We start from the raw sequence: 26,224 nt of genomic DNA on the forward strand, positions 1-26,224 counted from the left end.
TCATAATACAAGGGAAGAGGAGAAAAACTGAGGTTTTCTCAAAGGTCGAATCTGGGTCATCTCATGTGATGTCATGAATGAAGACCCTTTAAGTACACAATTATGGTTCAAAAGAAACCACCTATGGAGGTCCAATAGGTACAATCTTATGTTCAAAGGTCCTTGGTGCCTTCCAATTTAATGGTATTTAGCTTGACTGTCAGTTTTAAATCAAAAGTTTATTAAGAGTCTTGGCAAAGGGACATTGTGAACAGTAGTTGCAATAAGCATATCCATTTTCAAATCGTCACATTTGAGAACTGCAATTTTTGCATGGTAACTTAACATCAAAGCAACAATTCAAAAGTAGAACTACCGGTATGAAAATTGCCCATTTGGCCTATTTCAAATTGCTATAACTTCTACAAGAAATGATGTGATTCTGGATGATTTTAATATTTTGCAGATTCCAACAGTTTTAATGACGCAATAGTGAACATTACCGCGCAGACAGTTCTTGATGATATCAAAATATCAAATGAAAATATTTCTGGGCTAAAATGTTATCATAATCATTAATACAATGATTACTTTTAAAAACATTGGGAAATTAAATGAACGATATCATTGTGTCTTGCTTGTCTTACATAATTTGGGCCTGACCCTTTTTGTCCTCAAGAAAAATATTATGCTTAAGATGCTATTGAGCCTGCTTGATCACAACTACCGTATGACACAACACCAGGGCCTTAAGGATGATAAATACCAAATCGTTCATTTTTCTGTCAAATTTTCAAAATTCTCTGAGAATACGCCTTGAAGTAAGACCCAGAATTGAGATGTGTCGCCAGTTCAAGATAAGGAATGGTTTCCGTGTAATTCACGATTTTTAAAAATCAAAACAAATGCACGTGGCTATCCCGGTTAAATCGAGGAGCTTTGTAAACATTGTGGACACATTTGCATTGCTATTTCCATAATCCATCTTGAGTGACACAACGTTGCGTTGCACTGGGTAATTTACATAATGACCTGCTGTGACTTCTCCAAACACCAGGATTACTTCCGTCTGTAAACAATGAACCGTAATTAAATGTTTGTCGAAGCCTAGTCCAATAAACAAGTATTCGTACAGTTCCAGACATAGTCTACACCAGAGAGCAAGTCATTTTTCTTAGTGTGGTCAAGACATCGTGTCAACGACGATTTCTCAGCAGTGCGACGTTTTATCACTCTTTGCTTAGGGTTGGTCGGAGCCTGCACACGCCGCTTTACGGTGGTTGACGTCTTTTTCGCAATGTTAGATAAACAATTACACAGTGTTCATTCTAGGATTTAAAAACAACGGGCCACTGTTGGCCCCAACTCCTGTCCCAAGGGGGCCATTTTAGAAAATCGGGGGCCATCATCATCACACATGTAAAAACCTTGAATTTTCTGCAGAAAATACAATAGTCTATCAAGTCAAGAAAAGGAGAATACTGGAGATCGGGCCCCCCCGTAACCATGGATGTAAAAACATCCATGCCGTAACCAACCAAGCCTACTGCAAAGTAGCCCTGCGTACGATGCTGTGTGTTCCGCTACAGCTAATAGCCCCGCTCAGTGGGGCTATTTAATAGCTGTAGCGGAACACACAGCATCGTACGCAGGGCTAACTGCAAAGTTGTCCCTTGTACGTGCGCAACAGGCCCAATAATGGCAACAGCAAACCGTTTGGTTTGATTCAATTGTTTACGTAACTTATGTGATGAATTATTGATATGTCGGACTTGAACAACTGTACAAATTGCTAAGGACTGTGATTTTGACTGTGGAAACGATCATGATCAAAGCGTAGTGCACTGGTAGGATTTCTCCGAGAGTGGCCCTCGATTTGCATGCATCGACAATTAGGCTACTCATACACTGATATACCACGAGACTGTAACCCGTACGACCTTAATAAAGTGATTGATACATCAACTTTTAAACATAACTCGTATGTATTAGCAAATTTACGATCATTGGTTCTGGCCAAAGGGTTTTACACAGGGGTGTTGTTCTATGCAAAGACCTGGCTACTCTGGAAAACGAGATGTGTCCGACCTATTAGGTCAAATGTGTTGCTCTTCAAAACGATCATGGATGTTTTCCTTGCAGTGTTCTACGTTTCGTTTGTATGGACGGTAGACGTTGCAAACGCTTCAATTTAAGGGACTGCCCGATCATCCTGGGTTCATCAACTATACCGGCGGCGTTAAAAAACCGAGTGTCGACTAGCTTTCCACCTTTACGCAGCGGCCAGTGCCGTTGTATACATGCGTACGGCTCCAAAACACCGTTGCCCCTACATCAGTCCTTTCTACCCAGCTTCCTATGTACCACCATATATGCTGTAGTGGGTATTTAATTGCAAAGGTTGATAGGTAACTGAATCGTTTTACATGTCACACTATGACTGAGGTAATGACCTTCGGGGAGCTACGCGAATGTATGAACTACGTGAACTCTGCGTGATCGACCCATTCATATAATGTTGCGCCCTTAGTGGCGCATCAAACGTAGAATTAATGAGGGCCATTCGAGATTTTATTGTGCAATGGCGCGTCCTAGAATTAACTTTGCAATTAGTGCGATAGTACGCTATCAAGTCTACGGTTCTGCAATGTCTATATAGCGTGTGAGGGGAGTGTGATCTGGGGAACGCAAACAAGCTTATCTGCATATGAATTTAGGACACGCCCGCTATCAGTAATGACTGCTGACGTCATTGTTTTTCCCACTGAAGCCATTCGCTGTGGCGATGTGTCGACACGCAAGGCTCCAAAAATTGGTAGTTTTCCGCGATTTATTTTATTTTCCTGGGACTTTTTCTCTGAACAACTGTCATTCCCGGCCGACATCATCACTTGGTAACAAAGTATGCCCGTGTTGAGGCTCGTGCACGTCTAATTATCAAATGCCGTAGCGTAGAAGTATCAAAACATGTTTTTTGCGTTTTTCTCGAATTCAATGTGTGAATGAAGTACCCGTCTTTGGCACCTCGTCAATTCGCGCTCACAAGCACTAGCTGCTTGAAATTCACACCGTCCATTGGAAACATAATGAACTCAAAATTCGTGTCTGGGATTTCCTTTATGTGCCTTTGTTTTTTTTTAATGCGCTCTTAAAGGTGTTGGACGAAGGTGCTTTTCAAGGAATTTTAATTATCACGCCATATAATTTGAATAGAGCCTCCGAGAAAAAATCGCAGACACGGTTTTGAAGGATATTGTCAAGGCTTGTCAATGAAGAAATTCCAACCGGAAATCTTGCAGCGTGTTTGCATAAGGCCGGGAAAACCGTTTTTTGGAAGGTTCAGCAAAACGCTTGTCATGTGACTCTTATGCAAATAATGACCGTGCACTGTGCTTGGTCGGATAGCTCTATATCAGGGCTTTCAGAAAATGTATACTTTATTGGGTTTGGGAAATGTTGAATTGAGAAAAAAATAAAAATCTGAAAGTGTCTAAAAGGTATTTATCATCCTTAAACACCACAATACTTGTATCTATACTGCCACTATGCTACCAAATGCTTTCTTCATCAAAAATTTTTATTTGTGTGGCTCACAAAATTTTCAACATGACTTTAAAGACTGCATAAATTAGCCACATGAGGAGCTTTTAGCTTACATATATGATAAGTTGTCATACTGTGAATACTGAATAAATGCTGAAGAAGTATTCTGTATCTGTGGTAATATACACTTCACATTGCTACCAGACTTGTAGAATTGCCACCTAATTTTATTTCTGGTGAAAAAAGTTTACCACCAGAAATGAAAAAATATTTCTATCCTTCTAATGTCATAAAAACACAGATAGTTAATGTAATAAAAACTGAACAAATATTTGTTTACTGTAAAAATTATCATGAACAACATACAAAACATCTTGATTTGTATAATTGGGAACTTCTGAATGCCAACAAAGCTGTTGCCACACTTGAAATCGTAAACTGTCTAAAGTTGTTCAAAGTGGCTACAGATTTTTCATTTGGCTAACGAGTTGGCTAATCATTTTGGTGATCTAGGGAAGTCCTGCAGTTTATGCGAATGCAGTAAACTACTGAAGGTTTTATGTTGGTACAATTTGACACAACACCAGTGGTTTATTACTTACCTTTAATGCACTCACCTGACTAGTCTATTTAACACCAAATATAGTACCAGGTGATGATGATACACAATGACACTGTACAGTGTTATTTTATTGAAAAATATTATGTCCCTTAAAAATGTAATTTGTCCCCATTTAAACCTACTGTGGGTCACTGTGTCCTCATGCTAGCAAAACCTGGCTAAAACACTGCTTAATTACAGTATAATACCAGATAAATAATAACAGTAAGAAAAATAAATATTAATTAATCTTATGGACATTAATGAATGAAAAAGCCCCCAAATTGAAGTCCATGGGCCAAAATGCCCCTACTCTCTGATCCTAGATTCAACACAGTGTCAGTATTTGTTTCACAAAAAGTTTTATTGAACAAAATCATATTCTCACACCCCTCAGAAATCGTTTAAACTGTTAACCATCAAGATATGGTGATGAGAGTTAAAATTAAGGGAACACTAATATTTGAGATGGATCTCTCAAGTGTCTTGAGTGAAGACAGGGCCATCTTATGGAAAAGCTTTTCTGTTGCAGATGACCCTGTCTGACAGTTAAAATTTAAAGTTCTAAAGTAATTTTCAGAAACAAAATTACAGTGAAGATACCACAGTTATGTGATATCCTCACTGTAATTTGTCTGTGAACCTCACTTTGAGACTTGAAATTTCATCTTTCTGACAATTCACGGGATAAACAGCTCAGAGATGTATTCACATTCAAAATTTATTGTTTCATTTTGTTTGTTTCAGATTTCCAAGTGTATTGTAGGTTCTGAATAAAGATACCAGCCTTGTTGGTTACCAACAAGGCTGGTACCTTTATGGTGTATATGTGTGTGTTAAAAACAATATTCTCTGACACAAACGCTGCGATTAGGTCAACAAGTGACCACAAAGGATTATGGGATTGTCCTAAAGATTTTTCTCGATTTAGGACATATGTCCTAAGCATATACTTCAGCAGCAGAATCCTGCCTAAGAGTCAGACCGAGGTTTGAAAATTATCATGTAGTAAACATCAAGTAGCAATAGTAAGTTCTTTAGCTTGTATGATACCTGTATCTAACAGGTTGCTATGTGTTACATTCAAGGAAAGGCCACCAGTATTCATAACAAAGATCTCAAATTTTCTATGTGAGCCAAATGCAACAAGACACAGCAGATTGTCACAATTTTTGTCTGATTAGCAAATTGCTGTTTTATTTATTCAAAAAACTACATGTATATCACTTTCATGGAGCATTTCCACAAATGATAAATGAACACTTACAGTTTATGCAAATGCTGAATGTTGAATTTGCTGAAAATTCGCTTTCTGCCCGAATGACATCTTCAAATAATTGCAAATATGCAAGATCAAAAATAACAAATGATAATTGGTGTAATTTTGGCATTTCAAAAATAACCACCTATATTCATTTTCACCGGACTACTTTTAAAATCAAATAAACTCCTTGGAGACATTCCAGGTTGCAAGTTTATCAAGTATTGAACTTTTCATTCAATTTGACTGAGCAGTGGTGGATGAATCCGGTACAGAGAAAAGATCAACAATCAGAGTTATGCAGCGCCATCTATTGTAAATGATATGCATTCTTTCCTCTTTTCAGCTGGTTCGGCAATATTACAACAGTGGTACAAGCAGTAGTTTTTCACATCCTCGATGTCCTGTTATATTTTTGAGCATAATTGTACCCCCTGATGTCGTTGATGTCAATTTAGACCCAAACAAAACAACTGTGTTGCTACATAACAAGGTAAGTAGTGGTTTTTATAAATTTTCAAGTGTGAATGAAATCCACAAATTAAAGTCAGGGAGACTTTTTGGTGATATGTAGGTCATAACATAAATGCGAATAATATAAGTCATCAAAAATTTCAAATGATTTAAAAAATGTTTGTGACCTGACCGAGCAATGTGGCAGGCTTCTTTGTGGTTTGTCAGGGTGATGTGAAGGGCGCCCTCTAACTTATGACACATTGTTTGACATCTCTTCGAGTCAATGAAGGAATTTCTAGAAATCTCTTGCATCAGCACTCTACCAGTAAACGTTGAATGTTTTAAGCTTCTCACATATATGACTTTCATGAGTTGCTGGCATGCCAATCCAGCTAAGAACGCATACTGGTGCTGTGATGAAAGAAAAGTAGCAAACATAGCAAATTGTGCTGAAAAATCTTTATTGAAACAGTTAAAATTATAATAAATTTAGGTAATCAAATGTAACTGAAGTTGATATAGTCTCCCTACCATATGCTGTATAGAAGTAGAATAGATGAACAGTGGTTTCAACATTAAAAGCAACATCCATGTAAAATTGTTACGAACATATTCAAAGCTGTTTTTTCCGTTTCCCCATTATCTATGTTAAAGAACTTCAATCCCATCACTAAAGATGATGAAAATGTTAACCATCTTCCTGCCAAATCTGTGGAGATTTGCGTCAATTTCCGAGGTGCCCAGAAGTTGGCATCAGGGGGCTTCAATAATGTCAAGAAATATATTGAAAACAATTAACTGCAATGAATTACTACATACTAGTAACTAATGGTAGAAAAGAAACAAATCAAATTTTACAGAATAGAAAAACGTGAACATCTTTGATTTGATGTCCCGATATTGAGTGATCAACTCAGAGAGGTTCAGTTACATGTGATTTGAGACCCTCTTATGGACACCTGTTTATGGCGGCAAATTATGCAGCCCTTGGCTGGTTGTGTAACCTATTTTATAAAAACAATCTCTCAACCCTGAGGGAAATTCACCTTGGATATTATGTGATGCAAAGGTAACACCATCAATGAAGCATCAATAATTTCACAGAGTAATAAACACCCCTACCAAGTCCACCCTCTCACCACCATGGTTTGGCCCAGACCCATTGTTATCAATGGTGATTGTGGATAAAGTTACAGGGTATCGGGTATGTACAGGTTAAGGTTCACGCAACAGAATGTAAAACCTTGCTACAAATAGGATGTGTCTGCTTTCATGAAATATACTGTCAGTTTAACCAGAGATTCAGGTTCTGTTGAGTTTGAAAAAAATAAAACGACTCCCAGCATGCATGTCACATCACCTTTATTTCCATCATTCAATTCAGTTTGACGTATTCAGAACTTTGTGAACCCTAAACAAAATATTGCTTTTCTGTTTAGTACACATAACAAGAAGAGTGAAGGTGGTGTAGGGCAAATTCTGTTTTGAAAACTCAAGGAAAGGGCAAAGTTTCATGTGAATACCAAAATACTTGTGTGTGATCATGTTTTCTTGAACTGCTGGACTAATATCCCAGCAAAGAAAGTCAATGGAAGGGAGGAACCTAAATTTACTCAAAACTGATCTTTACTGTTATAATTCTAGTAACTATGTTTTTGTATCACAAAATGCTTACAACAGGGAAGCTTGCAGTTGCGTTGATTTCTCTGCCCCAGCATCGTGTATTTCCTTTTGTGATTTTATTTATTCTGTGACCTCAATCACATGCTCATTTCCATCAAAGTAATATTGTACAAAGGTTAGATCGTGATCAATACCATCACATTTTGTGATTCTGATTACAACTCTGTGAAAATCTGGTGAACTTTTGTTGACATATTGCCTCCGAATAACCCTACAGGCCTCGTTTGCTGAGCAGCCATTGGAATCAACTTCCTGAACCTTCTCCAGTGTGTTGGAGTACAAATAGTAAAAAGATTTGGTTCCCTTTGATTGCCACAGTCCCAGACCATCATCCAGCAAATGCTTCCAATTGGTCGACTCTGAAGTGTAACACAGAAATGCTACATTGTGACAAACACCAGTTGGAGTCACTGTGGCAATGTTATCTTTGTCACCAGGATGTAACATTGTCATTACTGCTTCAGCAGTTGCTATTCCAGACTTTCTGCCTTTAAATAATATCGGCAAATCAGGGTTATCGTTGTAGAACTCTACTTCAGAGTCTTCTTCAGGCATTTCTCTGGATAATAAATATTTTAAAATATGTCGTCAAAAAGTATTCCGAAGTATTTCTAGTCTTATTCTGTGAAGTTGTGAGATCACAAATACTACCCTAATTTCAAAATATGTATTTCAAAATGATCTAAGGTGGTAATGCATATGTCATCATATTTTCCAAATGTTGAAAAAATTCATTTACACTTGCGTGTGTGGTCCTTTTTGGTTCATGTTCTTGCTTTGAAATGTATTAGACATTTCATGTCATAATTTTTCAAAAATTGGATAAAATATTATCCAGTTCAGTCAATACAGTACCATTTTTGTTCATTATATTGCCAAACACTAAAAGTATTTCATTTTGGGAGTGACAATTTGAAAACGTATGTTCTTTCAAATATATATACAGTACCTGTCTGCTAATGGTTCACATTCAGAAATGGACTGCATGGCGTCAATAGATGCTGGTATACTTGTTGTGGGTGTTCTGATCTGCAAAATTAAATGACAACAACACCAAATAAGTACATGTAGATAGTACCATTCAATGGAAAGTAGGTGATGAATGTTGAGAAGAAAGATCTTTGACAAATTGAAAATGAAAATTTGATCAAGATTTCAGAAAACAATTGCATTTTTGCTGAGAATACATCTGTAACCACTTATGTTTGTTTTTTTGTGAATGATTCCATTATCATAGTGGTCTTATTTTTAAGATCGTATAGGAATAAATACATGTATATGTTAAGTATAGTATTGTTACCATGGCAAAACATTACATGTACAAGGTCAAAACATGTAAGGTAAATGCCTCCTCAATGTCTTCAAAAGAGTACCGCATGAGTGTATGTATTGAATGTCAAAATGACAGTCCCTCCACTACTCTGACTGTGTCAAAGTAAAGGATGTGAACATTGATTGGTTGAAGGGTGACATATGATAAAATGCAAGTATCTGATTGGCTATTTGGATCTCATGCTAGATTTATAAGTGTGGACAGAGCAACATCACTCGACTTTTATGTTGTACTATTTTTATCAGTAGATACAATCTTCTTTAGCACACTTCACAAATGAAATGGATATTTCATTCCTCGGTCACTTGCTCTTGAGAAACAGTTACAAATTTTGCTTACTGCCTGTGAATTTGTCATTTCCATCTGGTTTTGAGGAAAGCTGTCACTTGATGTTCCATTTGTGACACTACTGTCACCTTCCAGTGGAATACCTGATCTGGACACTTGTGAGGTTGACGTAAACATTGCCTGTATCTCTGCAGACTTCACCTTTCTTAATTCTGATTGTGTGGGTTCATCGACTTCAATTGTATGCTCCTCGGCATCAAAGAAATACTGCACAAATGTCAACTTGTCATCAATCCCATCAGGCTTTGTCACTCTTACAATCACTTTGTGAAAGTCTTTGGACTTTTTGTTGATATATTGTCTCCTTGTGACTTTATAGGCCTCATGTACCGAGTCATCACTATCATCAACCTCTGAAGTTGTGTGCTTGTAGAATAGTGTTTTGGTCCCCTTAGTTTCCCAAGATCCAAGACGGTCATGCAATATCTCCTTCCAGTCTCTCCATTTTGTAGTGTCACACAGAAATGCTACATTGTGACAAACACCAGTTGGAACAGCTGTGGCAATGTAACTTGTGTCTCCAGGTTTCAATATTATGTTCACAGCATCAGCCGTACGGAGTCCTTTCGTCCGACCTTTAAGATATATCGGCAAATTTTTGTCATTGTTGTAGAACTGTACTGGGCCTCTACGTACTTTATCAGTTATTCTGAAATTTAAAAAAAAAGTGTCAATCATGGCACTGTGCTCCCATTTGATGAGAACAGAAGTACATTTAACACACATAATGTGATATCTATTAGACAAGAAGTTTCAGAGAGAAAGGTATTTTGGTAAAAGTTGAGATATTTGATATGTATCAATACTGTATCAATACAATATTGCTAATTTTGCCTCAATGTAGACAATATTAACTTAGAAAATCGCAAGGGACATGCATAGCACATTAGAAACCTATCGGACAAGTGGTTTCTGAGACTTTTAACCCTAAACAGCAAACATTGCCTTAAAAACGATATATCTTGCGAATTTTGTCATGATTTGAACGAACTTGGATATATTTAAATATCATCTCCATGAACCAGCATACCACAATTCAAACCTATCACACAAGTAATTTCTGAGAAAGTTCTTTCATTAAATATGATAAATTTTATATGAATATTGCAATGTTGGTAATATCATCAGGATTTGTAAAATCTAACTTACACCAGCCCTTGAGTCCTGTAAACTAAATATCAAGCTATATGGTACGTGGCTTTGGAAAATTATCTTTTTTTACCATTTTTCACATTTTCAAGCTAATGTACCAATTTTTGACTAAAAAAAAAAAGTGTCCAGTATCTCCTTTTACAATTTCATACCAAATACCAATTTAATAGATCCCAGGTCCCACCGCAGCGGGCTTTAAATAATAGGTGCAACTCTTTTCAAATCATAAAAGTGGACAGATATACATACATGCATACCGGTACATATGTACAAACAACAGACGACAGAAGTCGTATGATCTGATAAACTTCTGTTGCCATAGGCAAATAGGAACTTAAAGCTGATGTGCATATGCTAACACTATCAGATTATCCTCATGTTTTTTCCCTGTTCATTTTTTAATATATTTTTTAATGTACATATTTTTTTTCTTACATCTTGACACTGTGTGAGAAGAGCGTTTGGTCCAACAGTCTATCGAATTTAAATAAAAGACTAATAACAATAATAATAATAGTCATAATAATGTCAAGTTTGAACAAAATTGGTTAAGACACAAAGGAGCAATATTGGGCGCTGACAGAAGAGTCTGGATCAATCTGAAATCTACATTCTTTCGACATCTACATTCTTTCATACATCTATACAGTACCTGTCCGCTTGTCCTGGTTCATGTTTAGAAGTCAGCTGAATGGTCTTAGTCACTACTGTACCTGTTGTGGGTGTTCTTATCTGCAAAATTAAACGACAACAATGGCAAGTGGGTAAATGGTTTTGTTAAAATAAAATAAAAGAAATCAATGAAAGTTGAGAAGAAACACCTTGACAAATGAAAACAGAAGTCAAGATTTAGGAAGACAATCTGTCTATAGCATTTTGCTGAGAATGCATCTGTAATCATACAAATATCTTCACTGTTGATAATCTTTATTTTTGAGTCAATTATAATTTAACATGCTAACATGAAATACCAGATCAAGTTTTGTTACATGTAATCGGAAGAATTTCAATTTGGTCAATCATTTCACATTCACACATAAAAGTTGAAGGTCAAAAAAAATGAGCTCAACGTCTCCTCAGAGATGTCATATATAAGATATACAATATGAAAGTGATTATTATATGTGACAATTAATGTACACCAAACAAAGGTGGCAAACATTGATTGGTTGAAGAGTGACATGTGACAAATGCAAGCATCTGATTGGCTATTTAGATCACAAGCTAGAATTTAGGTCTGGACAAAGCAAAAACATTTCACTGTGGTGCTGTACTATTTTTATCAGTTGATAGAATCTTTACAAATGAAACGGATATTTTATTCCTAATTCACTTTCTGTGGATAAACAGTCACGAATTTTGCTTACTGCCTGTGAATTTGTCATTTCCATCTGGTTTTGAGGAAAGCTGTCACTTGATGTTCCATTTGTGACACTACTGTCACCTTCCAATGGAATACCTGATCTGGACACTTGTGAGGTTGACATAAACATTGCCTGTATCTCTGCAGACCTCACCTTTCTTAATTCTGATTGTGTGGGTTCATCAACTTCAATTGTATGCTCCTCTGCGTCAAAGAAATACTGCACAAATGTCAACTTGTGATCAATCCCATCAGGCTTTGTCACTCTTACAATCACTTTGTGAAAGTCTTTGGACTTTTGGTTGATATATTGTCTCCTTGTGACTTTATAGGCCTCATGTACAGAGCAGCCACAATCATCAACCTGTGTCGTTGAGTACATGTGGAAAAGTGTTTTGGTTCCCTTGGTTTTCCAAGACCCTAGACCATCATGCAATATATCCTTCCAGTTTGTCCATTTTGTGGTGTCACACAGAAATGCTACATTGTGACAAACACCAGTTGGAACAGCCGTGGCAATGTAACTTGTGTCTCCAGGCTTCAATATTATGTTCACAGCATCAGCCGTACGGACTCCATACTTCCGGCCTTTAAGACATATCGGCAAGTTTTTGTCATCATGGTAGAACTGTACTGGGCCTCTACCTACTTTATCAGTAATTCTGAAATTCAAAAAAGCAGAGTAGCTTAATCAAAACTTTGAAATGCAGGCATTTTGAATAATTGTTTGAAAATTGGTTTAACAACAAATGTAATACATTCTACTTGTACAAGTTCTTCATTTTGTCCTTATTAATTTCTTGATTTATTTGAGGTATTTAGGAATACCGAAAACTGACAAGTGAGAGACCAAGTGCATGACACGCAGACTAAAAAATATAGTGTGGAACTCTGTAAAATATTGGACTCTGCAGGACGGTGCCCCCAGTGATATGAATGGGGTACAATCATCAAGTACAACTACACGGGTTCCCGCTAACCATTCAGACGTGTTTGATCAATGAAAGTCCAGCAAAATATATGCCAATCAAATGAAACAACACAAGAGGTTGCATCTTGCAGTTAAGGTATGCTAAATTTACAAAAACAAATATAATTTCAGGTTCAGTTGTCATCGCAAAAGTTACAGATACTGTCCCTTTAAAAAGAAGGTAGACATGCTTTTCTCTACAGTTCATACCAGCAAGATTTCACTAAATTCCCACATACACATATTCTTTTACTCCTATCCAAAACTTTAATTTAATATGAGTTATCATTGCACTTTGATTGTTGGGTCTGCAGACCCTAAAATGGCCAGCTAGATTCTCAATCAATGTATGGTTGAATGCACAAAGTTATATAGCGGTGTGGGACATGGCTGTGTTGCAACTGCTATTCATCCAATGCATGGTTGACTGTTCAAAGAATACCGTAATATAGCAGAGTAATTGATAACAATATCCCCTGCACTATACATCCCTGTTGCAAGAGCTCCAAATACAGTGGCTAGAATAATCACACACTAGGAAATGAATATACTCCAATCTTCCCAGTTCTTGCTCATCTACTGTGGTTACCAGTATGTCAGAGGTTCAAGTACAAAATTTGCCTGTTCACTTTCAAAGCTATTCACAGCAAGACTCCTGCACACATTTAAGCCTGATGTGCCCATCCATCCCCTGTGGTATGAAACTTAACTTCAACAACCAAACTAGCATATCACATGTGAATATGCCTTTACATATGAACATGTCTTTTCACATGCTTTTTCTCAACTGACTATAAATGGATATCAGAGAGATGAACATGTTTGCAAAATTTTAAAAGAAAACTGAAAGTGGCAATCAGTGTCACAGAGCAAAACCTTTAGTTTTGGATCTTGCTGCTATATAAAACCATGTTGATTGACATCATCTTTGGGTGATGTTGAAACAGTAGGATATTGATGTTCCGCCTTTGCCATTACCAGCAGATCCAGGGCTCCCGCTACCCGATCGCCAATTAGCCAAATGCGAAAGAAAGTTAAAAATGGCTACAAAAATTCCAGTTTGGCGAACATAGTGGCTAATGAATTTTTACTGCCCTGGTGCACCTCAACAAAAAACTACAGCTAACAATAAAAAAGTTGTAAGATGTTGAAACAGTTTACCCTCCTTCATACAAAGTTGCAATGTATTGAAACACTTCACTCGCCTTTCTACAAAGTTACAAATTCCCTGGTACGTAAAACAAACATTGTTGCTGTTCCGTCTGCAGTACACAGAGGCTTTGCTTTGCCTCCGTGAGTCCCGTTCGTCCTTCAGTCTATCAGAAGTTTTACCTACTTTGCTAGAATCAAAATTTGGCCTGCAACTACTCAGTTTGATAGTAAAAACCATAATTTCAAAGGAAACTTTCACAAACGGAGTAATAATACAAAGGAAGAGGAGAAAAACTCAGGTTTTCTGAAAGGTCAAGTCTAGGTCATCTCATCATGTGATGCCATGCATGAAGACCCCTTAAGTGTACAATTATGGTTCAAAAGAGCCACCTAGGGTGGTCCAATAGGTAAAAGGTAATTTTGGTGTCTTCCAATTTAAATGGCATTCAGCTTGACTGTCAGTTTAAAATGTAATTTTATTTAGAGTCATCGCAAAGGGACATTGTCAACAGTAATTGCAGTAAGCATATCCATTGTCAAATCGTCACGTTTGTGAATTGCAATTTTGCATGTAAACATTAAAGCAACAAATTATTAATTCGGTCTATTTCAAACTGCTATAACTTATACAAGAAATTATGTGATTCTGAATTATTTTAATATTTTTGCAGAATCAACCATGATGTAGAAGTGAACATCACCAGACATTTCTTGATGATATCAAAATATCAAATGAAAATATATCTGTGCAAAACGTTATCATAGTCATTAAAACAATGTACACTCTCAAGCAGTGAGTAATTTAAATGAACATATATCATTGTGTCTTGTTTTACAAGAGTTATGTTTGGCCAAACCCTTTGGTCTCAAGAAAAATACTCATACTCAAAATGCTATTCATCCTGCTTGATCACAACTATGACATACTAGTAACACTGGGGCCAATTATAGCTACACTGCCAGTGTGCTACTAAATGCTTTCTTCTGCACCATTTTTTATTCTTGTGGCTAAAACATTTTGATTATGCAAGACTGCATAAATTTGCTGCATGAGAGGCTTGTAGCTTATGACAAGCTATCATACTGTGAACACTAAATGAATGCTGGAGAAATGTTCTGTACCTGTTGTAATATGCACTTCACTTTGCTACCAAATTTTTAGAATTCAATCGATACCTTATTATATTTCTGGTGATAAAAGTTTAAAATCTAAAATGAAAAATAGCGCCAATGGCACTTGATCACAACTGGCACATTGTGAAACTACTCTATCTCTGGGTACACCTGTACATGAAATACTGAATGGGTAGGTGCTGCGGGTTTGGAGTTTGTCAGTAAATGCACACAGAAAACAAAGTCCCGAAGTAGCAATTCCAGCCATTTTCAAACCACACTGTTTGTCAGTGGGGTAAGCAATATTCGCAAAAAATCACATTTCCAGGCTAATAGACTATGTTTTACGAAATCACACGTCCTTATTACAAAATAAAACGATCTTTGTCTTTAAATCAATGCGCCAGTAAACAGGTCCAGCAGCTAGTTATGTCATCAAGTCTGTAATGTTAAGGGTCATAACAAATGTGAGAAATCTAAAACATTAAATATGTTGTTTTTTATCAATTTTATTACCAAAAGCGCATGGAAATCTCTGATACTTTGAATCAGCCATCCTGCATATTTGTAACATTCATCAAAACCTCATTTCTGTTCCACAACTCATTAAATAGTCCACAATGCAGGATTGGTGTACATTCCAAAACTACATATATGAAAGACCCCTAAAATCAATTAGTTAAAGGGGGTTAGAATTTCCAAAAACTATCTAACCGCAGCTCCGTTTGGCTCCATTTTTCGGAACCATTTTTCGGAATCGGAACCTTGGAATTAGTCTGAATATCTCTACCAAATATCAATGCAGTCTGTTCAGCGGTTTTTGACTTTTTGTCGTTTACGGCAAATGGACACTGTCCCACACCGGTTGAAGCTAACCCTATATCACAACTTCCAGTTGTGATAATGACATATGGTCATTATGTTAAAAAATACCGCCAATGGCGCTTGGACATAATGACCGCCTAGTATTATCAGCATTTATCAACAACCCCACTCACTGTGAATTAGACACACCACGAAGTCAATGAGCAACATATAGCTGAAGACTATTTTTCACATTGCGATTTTAAGCTCATTTTTATGAGAAAGAGACATGTATATGTATATGGAGAAAAAGCAGAAGACATATTTGTAAATTGTTTGTTAAGTGACAATCATATATGCATCTCTTGAAATTTTGTGGTTATAAGGTATAACAGTAGTGTAAGAATAATGAGGTATGAATAAGTTAGTAAAGCTAAGTTGACAGTAATTAAGATTACAAAATTATACACTAAACTGAGGAAATCTGAATGAAATAAATGTTGAAAAGTTGCAAAGTCATGGTCATCTTTTGTCTAATACCTTGTGTAAGTTCATGAACTTTACATAAATCTTGCTACAGATTTGTTGCTAATGGGCAATAACTGTGTTTCAGATCATTTGAGAGCAATCTATCCATGACAGGTTTAAATTGTAATATACTTCTATTTAAAGGAGAAAAACTTCTCAAATAATTTTTTTCCCTGTAATTTGCTGTGAGAACACATGGACAGATGCTCAGGACTCTATGCTGGTGCTACCTTGATAACTAACCTACAACTTGTAACGTCATTGTCTAACCTGTTCACCCCAATTTCCTGTAGACAGGTCCACATTCTCCATTGATAACAATGGGTTTGGGCCATACCATTGTAGTGAAAGACTGTAACATGTGAGGTTGTGGATACTTAATCTCTGGAATGTCAAAGTCTGTATATTGACTCAAGGATGTTTACTTAACAAATGCCTAGGGTCATCTCAAAAGTGAGAATCTAAACTATGAAATATGTTTTTTTTAATGCTTTTGATGCCCAAAAGACCATAGAAATCTCTTATACTTGAATAAGCCATCCTGCATATTTCTAACATTCATCAAAACCTCATTTCTGTTCAACAACTCATAAAACAGTCCACAATGCAGGATTGGTGTACAATCCAAAACTACATGTATGAAAGACCCCTAAAATCAATTAGATAAAAAGGGGGGTTAGAAATTTCCCAAAACTATCTACCGGTGGCTCCGTTTGGCTCCATTTTTCGGAATTGGAACTTTGGAACCAGTCTATGTATCAGTATCAAATATCAACGCACTCTGTTCCGCAGTTTTTGACTTTTTGTCGTTTACGGAAATGGACGACATCAAACACCGGTTGAAACCACCTCTATATCACAACTTCCAGTTGTGATAAAAAGTATTTCTATCCTGGAAATGCCATAAAAACCACGATTATTCAATAAAACTGAACAAATATTTCTTTAATGTAAAAACTATCGGAACATCATACAAAACATCTTGATTTGTAAAATTAAGAACACCTGAATGCCGAGAAAGCTGTAATTGCTACGCTTGAGATCATAAACTGGCTAAAAGTTGCTCAAAGTGGCTACAAAATTTTTGATTTGGCTAATCAGTTGGCTAATCATTTTGGTGACTTAGGGGGAGCCCTGAGATCTTGGAGGGGGGGGGGTGTTCAGAATGTCAACATGCCAGTATTATTTTCTGTGTTACAAGGTCTAAAAAAATCTCATTTAGTGTGCATTATGTGCATACAGAACATTTTCCACGGTGTGTACAAATGGAATCTGCATTTTAAGAAATTTTCATGAAGCCTAGAGCTGAGAAAATACTTTCAATTACAGCAAAACACATAGTTTTCATCAACACATGTACATGGGTCAAGAAACTAAAGAAAGGAATTAGCAAAACATTGAAATGTTTTGTTTTCTATAACTTGATCAAGATTGGACTTCAGAAGCTGTAATGTTACCCACATATGATATTATAAGTATAAATGTTCATGCAGTATTTTGAATATTGTCTGAAAGAGACAGCTTCTTTTTTAATGTAAAGTAAATTTAAAATTTTTAGTGTCCCATCAGAAGAAAACTTGAAACAAAGCAAAAGTTTGTGTACCTGCCATGACTGTTTTCAGAATTTGAAACAACATGAATTGAACCAGATGCGTTTTCCTTTTTCTCCTTCGAAGAACGTGTTTGATAACGACATTGTGGCCCCTGTTTTGTAATCTTCATTTTCTTAGTACCAGTGGAGTTGCCATCAGTGTGTTTCCTGCAAAAGGGAGTATAGTTTTAGTATGCTGATCACAATTGTAGGTCTCTCACTACATATAGCATGACAACGATACTGATTCCAACAGAAAATTTAGCAACAGAAATCCAGACAAACTTGGTCTTGTGTGTTCTGTTCTGGTGTTCAATGGCTGCTGCACATGGTTGAATCCCTAGACATGGAATTTTTTAGTGTTCATCATAACAATGGTGATAACAAATGACAAAGACCATATTTGTCACTCTTGACAACATAAAACATGTTGTGATGACCTAAGTCTTCAAAAAATACTGACAATTATTACACATCTACCATCGAGAACAATAGAATTTTGCGTGCACTAAAAACACCGTACGGAACGCCCATTCCATAACACATACAGTTTCAAGGCACCCCATCCCCTGCAGCTGTATCTGCGTGTTCACTGTTGAACGGTTTCAAGGGACTCATTGGACGAGTGCCAGAACATGTCTCGCGCGCGCTCTGTACGTACGTGTGTAGTGCACACACACTATCCAGAACTTGCAGAAGCACGTCCGAGATAGCGTTCCACACTTGCGCTATAAATCAGAAGAAAAATTGTTAACATGGCACGAAAACGGTCATTACTCTGACAATTTGATGCCCAGTCACGAATATAAGATGTATAATAATAAGGTTATTACGAAAATACCGCAAAGGATGAACGAGGACATTGTCGCTGCGCATCACGATATGCTGCGCCAATGTCCTCGTGCATCCTTTGCGGTATTTTCGTAATAACCTCATAATATTTTCACAGATCACTCAAATGATAGCAATTTTATGAAGGTTGCTTGAGTTGTGATACCACTATTTTCAGTAATGTTGAAGCAACTACTTCAATTTTTAAGGGACAAACTCTTTCTTTAGACATTATTTTATAACATTATTATTTTGTGAATTTTGCAATACATCAGAATCAGCTGATATTTTCCCATGATATGCAGCATGCTAAAAGATTGGTTGATATACAATGTAACATACCCTACAACCAAGCTTTTCACAAACTTTAGATAGAACAGATAAAGAGATACACTAGAACGCAACTGAGTCATTAGCTGTTCAACACAAGGTCAAGGAGATAACCTTAAAAATAATGATAAAAAAAGAGATTTGTAAATGTCCTTAAAAGTGTCTTTGACACTTATTATATGAACATTATTTAGTTTCCAGCTGTTGTTGTTTTGTGAAGGAACACCATTTCATGCAATGAAGCTAATATTAAAAGTATGCAGTGGCATCAGGATAATACATGGAAGTATTATGCCTGTGGTCTTTAACATGTGTCCCATGATGTAACCACCCTCTTTCTGCTCCCTATTCAAGTTCATTACCGTTTGTTTCTGGAAGACTCTGTTTGATTCCTGTTTGACCTTTTTGATTGTCTCACTTCCTTCCACTGCTCTGCTGGGCTGCATATTACCAAACTTACACAAAACAGTGCAGTAACTAAAGTGCTCCTTAAAATGGCACCTGCAGATTGGACTCATTGACTCCTAAACTGGACACTTGGACTCTTGGACTGTACACATGGACTGTTGAACTGGACCCCCTAGACTGACAGCTTGACCCCCTTGACTGATGGTCCAGACTCCCTAAATTGATGGAATTGAGTGTTAACTCAGCTTCTCCACACTACCAGTTCAAAAACCTGGTAGAATGTTAAAATACAGAAGCAACTTTGCATGAATTCAAAAGATGCCATGGGCCTCAATAAAATATTGAATTTCAACGTTTAATTTATTAATTTTTACCCTGAGAATATTTTTCATATCACTTCGTGTATAAGACTGATGTGCTGCTTACAGATGTTGATATCAGTAGAGATAGTAATGGTTGCTGAATTTTCTTAGGAGTGGGACTACTAGTTGGATTATACGTTATGCTCACAGCGTTCCTCTGGAAAGTGTAAATTCACGTAACCAACCTTTGGCATTTTGACAGAGTTGACAAGTTTTAGCCAACATTTTTTAATCAGGCCAAAGTAATTAAATTCTTTGTTTTGCGTCCACTCTAAATGGGAAAAGGTAGGCGTCTAAGCGGCTGAAAAACACACACAAGAAAATTAACACAATGTAATTTGATTGCAGCAAATAAAAAATTCTAACAAAATTTTAGTTCAGAAAAGCTAAGCGGTCATGTCCTAACATTTCCTATTCAAATACATTGTGTATGTTTTTCATGAAACCTTAAAAACCTACGCGGGTGGGGACACAAAACAAAGAATTTAATTACTTTGGCCTTATTTCACCTGTCTTTTTTAAGGTATGACAATTGGGACAAACAGCACAGCTTTCTGGGTATAACAGATAGGGTTTCCATTCCTTCTATATTTCTGTCCCATTATGGATAGACATTTTCCAGATGAATGAACCCAATTTGGCGGGAAAGTTGGGATGTAAAATAGGACATAATATCAGATGGAATCAGCATCTGCAGGTTGTAGAACAAATGTTTGCATGATACAGCTGTCAGATGTAATCTTAATCCAGGAGGAATGCTATCATCAATATCAAAGAAAATATGCCAGTGCTAACTCTGGACAAGAAGACTGCATATTTCTGTACATCTCATCATGTAGAAGTTTGGATTGTTTGAGAATGTCTGACACCGTTAGATGTGGCAGGTGTAATCTTTCTTTGAGCAAGAAACTTGGATTCTACTTACATGCACCGAAATCTAAATTTAAAACACAGCCTGGAGCTGGAAAAAATTATTTTAATCACAGCACAACACATAATTTTCATCAACACAAGTACATGGGCCCAGAAACTGAAGAAATTAATTAGCAAAACATTGAAATGTTTTGTTTTCAATGTAAAGAACTTTAATTTGCATTAAAACTTGATCAAAATTTGACTTCAGAAGCTGTAAGGCCACCAACATACAATGTCATTATGGGGTTATTGTCATGGGCCTAAAGTGGGTGCTCTGCAGTACCATGTTGCCCGATGTGCAGTGTGTTCCCACTAGGGATCCTATACTGCCTTCCAGGCCTCTATGATGCCTCAACGCCTCCGCTGTGGCAGTAGATGATAGCATAAAAGTTCATGCAGTATTTTGAATATTGTCAACAAGAGAATCAGACATCAAAATTATGCTTGCTTCTTTTTAGTATAAAGTAAATTTAAATTTTTAGTGTCTTATGGGAAGAAAACTTGAGAACAGACAAAAAGTTTGTGTACCTGCCATGACTGCTTTCAGATTTTGAAACAACATGAAGTGAGCCCAATTCATTTGTTTCTTTCTCCTTTGAAGAACGTGTTTGATATTGACGTTGTGGCCCCTTTTTCGCAATCTTCATTGGCTTAGTACCAGTAGAGTTGCTATAAGTGTGTTTTCTGCAAAAGAAAGTGCAGTTTTAATATGCTGATCACAAATGTAGATTTCTCACTACATATACTGTAGCATCATGCTAATACTGATTCTGACAGAAAATTTAGCAACAGAAATTCAGACAAACTTGGTCTTCTGTGTTCAATAGGTACTGTTCATTGTTGGATCCTTGGACTTGTAATTTTTTGGTGTTCCTCATAACAATGGTGACGACAAATAATGACAAACATCATACCTGTCACTCTTGACAATGTAATACATGTTGTGGTAATGTAGTATCTTCAAACTAAGGACAAATACATGCATTTTCACAGGTTACTTAAATGATAGTAATTTTATGAAGGTTGCTTTTAGTTTGAATTGATTTTAATCACAGCACAACACAGTTTTCATCATTGGCCCCAAAACTATAGCAATTAGTGAAACATTAAAGTACCCTGTTGCCCTATGTGCAGTGGGTTTCTGCCAGGAATCCCGTACTGCCTTCAAGGCTACTATGACACCTCAATCCCCCCATCGACCTTGCTGTGGCAGTAGTGATAGTATAAATATTCATAAAGTATTTTGAATATTGTCTGAAAGACAATGAGACATTAAAATTAGCAAATTAAGCTTGCTTCTTTTTAGTATAAAGTAAATTTAAATATTTTTTAGTCTTGTGGGAAGAAAACTTGAGAACAGACAAAAAGTTTGTGTACCTGCCATGACTGTTTTCAGATTTTGAAACAACATGAAGTGAGCCCAAATCATTTGTTTCTTTCTCCTTTGAAGAACGTGTTTGATATTGACGTTGTGGCCCCTTTTTCGCAATCTTCATTGGCTTAGTACCAGTAGAGTTGCTATAAGTGTGTTTTCTGCAAAAGAAAGTGCAGTTTTAATATGCTGATCACAAATGTAGATTTCTCACTACATATACCATAGCATCATGCTAATACTGATTCTGACAGAAAATTTAGCAACAGAAATTCAGACAAACTTGGTCTTGTGTTTTCTGTTCTGGTGTTCAACAGGTACTGCTCATCGTTGGATCCTTGGACTTGTAATTTTTTGGTGTTCATCACAACAATGGTGACGACAAATAATGACAAACGCCATACCTGTATGACACTCTTGACAACGTAATACATGTTGTGATGATGTAATCTTCAAACTAAGGACAAATACATGTATTTTCACAGGTTACTTAAATGATAGTAATTTTATGAAGGTTGCTTGAGCTGTGATACCACTATTTTCAGTAATGTTCAGGCAACTATGTGAATTTTTTTAAGGGAAAAGGGCTCCTTCTTTGGACATTATTTTGTAAATTTGTCAGTGCACGATAAGTGGCTACATTGTTCCATGACTTGCAGTATGCTGAGAGATTGGTTGATATAAGATACCTTTCAACCAAGCCAGCTTTCACAAACTTAAGATAGAACACATTAAGAGATACACTCATTGAGTCATCAGCTGTTCCACCATAGGTCAAGGAATTACCTTAATAAGAATATGAATGATAAAGGAGATATTTAAATGTCTTTATAAGTATCTGCGACACTTATTGTATCAACATTATTTAGTTTCTGGCTGATGTAGTGAAGCTAGTATTTAAACATATACCTTGGTGTCAATATATTGCATGGTAGCATTAAACAGGAACTTCCCCTATAAAAGCCGGATTATCGGAAATCTATGAAAATGTTAAAAAGCCAAGCTACTGATTGGACGTGCCATGTTTGGTCCCAGAATCCCATAATTTTGACATGTTTCAGGTGTTTATTGTCATTAAATCTTGCATATGATGTCTGTGAATATGTAGCGACTAAACTTGAGTCGAAAATCAACTGAAAAAATGTTTGTGTTCCCTGTACAACCATTTAATCCCCCCTCCATATGTCACGAAAGTGCCCATCACGATTATTCAAATTTATCATACGATCAAAGCGATGCTACATGTATGAGAATTCAAAAATTCCCGCCCTGTGTATGCAAATGGCTGCGTCATCAGTAATCCCCCTATTGTGTGCCCAGGGTCTTGCAACTTCCCATTTAAGCCTGTAGTCTTTATCTCTCCATGTGTCTCATGATATAACCATCCTTAGTCTCCCTACACTAGTTTACCACTGAAGAGCTTAGCTTTAGTGCAAATTGAAGATTGCCTATTCAATACAAGTTCATTACCGTTTGTTTCTAAAAGACTCTGTTTGATTCCTGTTTGACCTTTTTGATTGTCTCACTTTCTTTTCAAGAAATGAGGTTGTAGAGTCATGTGAGATACTGAGAGAAGGTTCCAGCATTCTTTGTTCACATAGAGCAGTTCCTGTGCCTGACCTGTCTGTTCCAGGGTCATGCTGAGTTTGGTCAAGAACAGTGTCTTTTGTAGCCATATCTCCTTCCACTGCTCTGCCGGGCTGCATATTACCAAACTTACACAAAACCCTGTTTAGTTCCATAAGGGCTTGGCCATAGGTGTATACAGTGCAATAATTGTTGTGCTCCTTAAAATGATCTGTGGTATGTCTTCTGTATGATTTGGCCTGTTCATTACATAAGTCCATATACACACGTTGCATCACCTACAGATTGGACTCATGGACTCCTAGACTGGATGCATGGACTGTTGAACTGGACCCCCTAGACTGACAGCTTGACTCCCCCTTGAATGAAAGACCAGACTCCCTAAATCAGTGAAATTGAGTGTTACGGTAACTCAGCTTGTCTGCAATACAAGCTCAAAAGCCTGGTTGAATGTTCAAACGGAGAAACAATTTGCATGAATTCAAAATATACCAAGGGACCTGGGAGTAAGAGTTGGATTATACTTTATGCTTTAACACAGCATTTCTCTGGAAAATGTAATTTCACTTGACCAACCAACCTTTGGTATGTTTACAGAGTCGACAAGTATCTATCCAACATTGTGTTAATTATTTCAAATGACAACTGGGACAAGCAGCACAACTTTTTTGTTATACAGATCATGGGTTACACTATTCCATTCCTTCTCTATTTCTGTCTCATTTGGGATAGACATTTTCCAGATGAATGAACCCAATTTGGCGGGAAAGTTGGGATGTAAAATAGGACATAATATCAGATGGAATCAGCATCTGCAGGTTGTAGAACAAATGTTTGCATGATACAGCTGTCAGATGTAATCTTAATCTTTGAGGAATGCTATCATCAATATCAAAGAAAATGTACCGGTGCTAACTGTGGACAAGAAGACTGCATAATTCTGTACATCTCTTGTGTAGTGTTTGAGAATGTCTGACACAGTAAGATATGACAGATTCAGGTTTCCATTTTGTCACAAAAAAATCTTCAACATTTTGTGACACAGTAGCTCAAATAATATGGCATCATTTCATTTTAATAGTAGATTTTTTCAAGATAAGATATACAGCACCATAATTTAAGCTCCATAAGCTTCAGATGTTTTCTATGAATGTAAGTGCATTATCTTGTTTAACTTATTCCACTGTAGGTGTACAATGTCAAATGTTATTGTCAAAACTAGTTTTGGTATGGAAAAAAAATTCATTCGTCTACAATAACATCAGATACAGGTAGAATATGATCCTCAAGATATTCAGATATTCAGACTCTGAAAGTTCTACAATACCTTTCTGATCTAGCATTTGTAGCTTATTTTGAAGCTTGTGGAGTCAATAAACTTTTCATTGTTTTATTTTTGTTATAAAGTCAAAAATTTATTTTACCCTGTAGTGTTAACGTATGGCGCATGGCGGCTATTTTATGACATACCGGTAGAGACATCATGCAGTTGGCAATAATAGTGAAAGTCTAAAAGTCTCCAGTATATACAGGAAATACATTTATGACATGATCATTTTTAGATGTGAATGCATGGATCAATAATATAGGAACATTCATCAGAAAGATAAATCTTTGTCTGGCAATTTTAACCTGTTTTCTCTCAGTGCTAGTGTTGTGTTGGTTCATTCAAATTTACAAATGTAACCCTTCAAGGCACTGTGAGTTCTTGTCAACACTTGAAACTTCCCCTACAACCATAAAATGATAGTCTATTTTAATGAGCAAATTGACAAAATTATACCAAACATACGTCACTCCAGAATACTCAAAAATAATGCAAATAAATCATTTTCTTACCTTTTACGATTGAGAAGGTTTGTTGAGTGAGGCTCTGTTTGCGATGAGGTTTGAGTGACTTCATCAGGAAAGTCTCGGACAACATCATCACTTTTATCACCTGCCTGGTTTTTCACAACCTTGATATATGTTTTCAGAAGACGTTTCTTGAAATTTACATGTACTTCATTCATTATGGCTTCTCATACATGTAATACTCTGAGGCTGAGGCGGACAGTGAGAAAATGAGAAGCCAATGGTACGTACCATATAAGTTTATGATTCTACATCAGTATGATAGAGTGCAAAATGTTGCATCGCACTGGATAGAATGTATGTACCGATAGACAGGAAGGACTAATGAGGAGTGTCTTTGCTCCAAAAGAAACAGATAATACTGTTGATACTTACTGAAAGGATAGAACCATTTGGTTGTAGGGGACTGGAAGATTATTTGATAAAAATGTTGACAGAAAAAAGGCGGGAAAACAGGTCTATTGTTTATCATGATAAAGTAATCAGTTATTTACCATACCAGTACCAGGCAATCTTTGACTTCAGTTGTGGAATCTGGGTTATATCTGGCAGTGTTTTAACCTGGACTAGACTCGTGGACTCGGCCCACAGTTTGCAAGTAATTATCACAACTTTTTAGGCACGCAACATATTTTATTTCCTTTTATGAAAGGGTATATCTACTAGTAGAAGTGCGAGTTTAGTTGCC

General features: G+C 36.6%; 2 protein-coding genes across 2 annotated transcripts in view; one reads left to right on the forward strand and one right to left on the reverse strand.

Annotated features, from left to right (window-relative positions):
- The window catches only part of LOC139141052 (PMS1 protein homolog 1-like), a 59,652-nt gene that overhangs the window by 7,908 nt on the left and 25,520 nt on the right, over positions 1-26,224 (forward strand). Inside the window, exon 5 of the mRNA XM_070710626.1 lies at positions 5,731-5,877. Coding sequence (XP_070566727.1) covers positions 5,731-5,877 — 147 coding nt within the window. The remainder of the gene's footprint in view (positions 1-5,730; positions 5,878-26,224) is intronic.
- LOC139141053 (uncharacterized) lies at positions 6,302-25,897 on the reverse strand. The gene is made up of 9 exons (XM_070710627.1): positions 25,522-25,897; positions 22,101-22,256; positions 21,252-21,407; positions 17,890-18,045; positions 11,874-12,381; positions 11,009-11,088; positions 9,196-9,853; positions 8,473-8,552; positions 6,302-8,082 (listed from the first exon to the last, which is right to left on the reverse strand). Exons 1-9 carry the CDS (start codon positions 25,692-25,694, stop codon positions 7,584-7,586), a joined length of 2,466 nt encoding a protein of 821 aa, XP_070566728.1. The 5' UTR covers positions 25,695-25,897; the 3' UTR covers positions 6,302-7,583.

The sequence above is a fragment of the Ptychodera flava genome, chromosome 9, assembly GCF_041260155.1.
Source record: "Ptychodera flava strain L36383 chromosome 9, AS_Pfla_20210202, whole genome shotgun sequence".
Lineage (NCBI taxonomy): Eukaryota > Metazoa > Hemichordata > Enteropneusta > Ptychoderidae > Ptychodera > Ptychodera flava.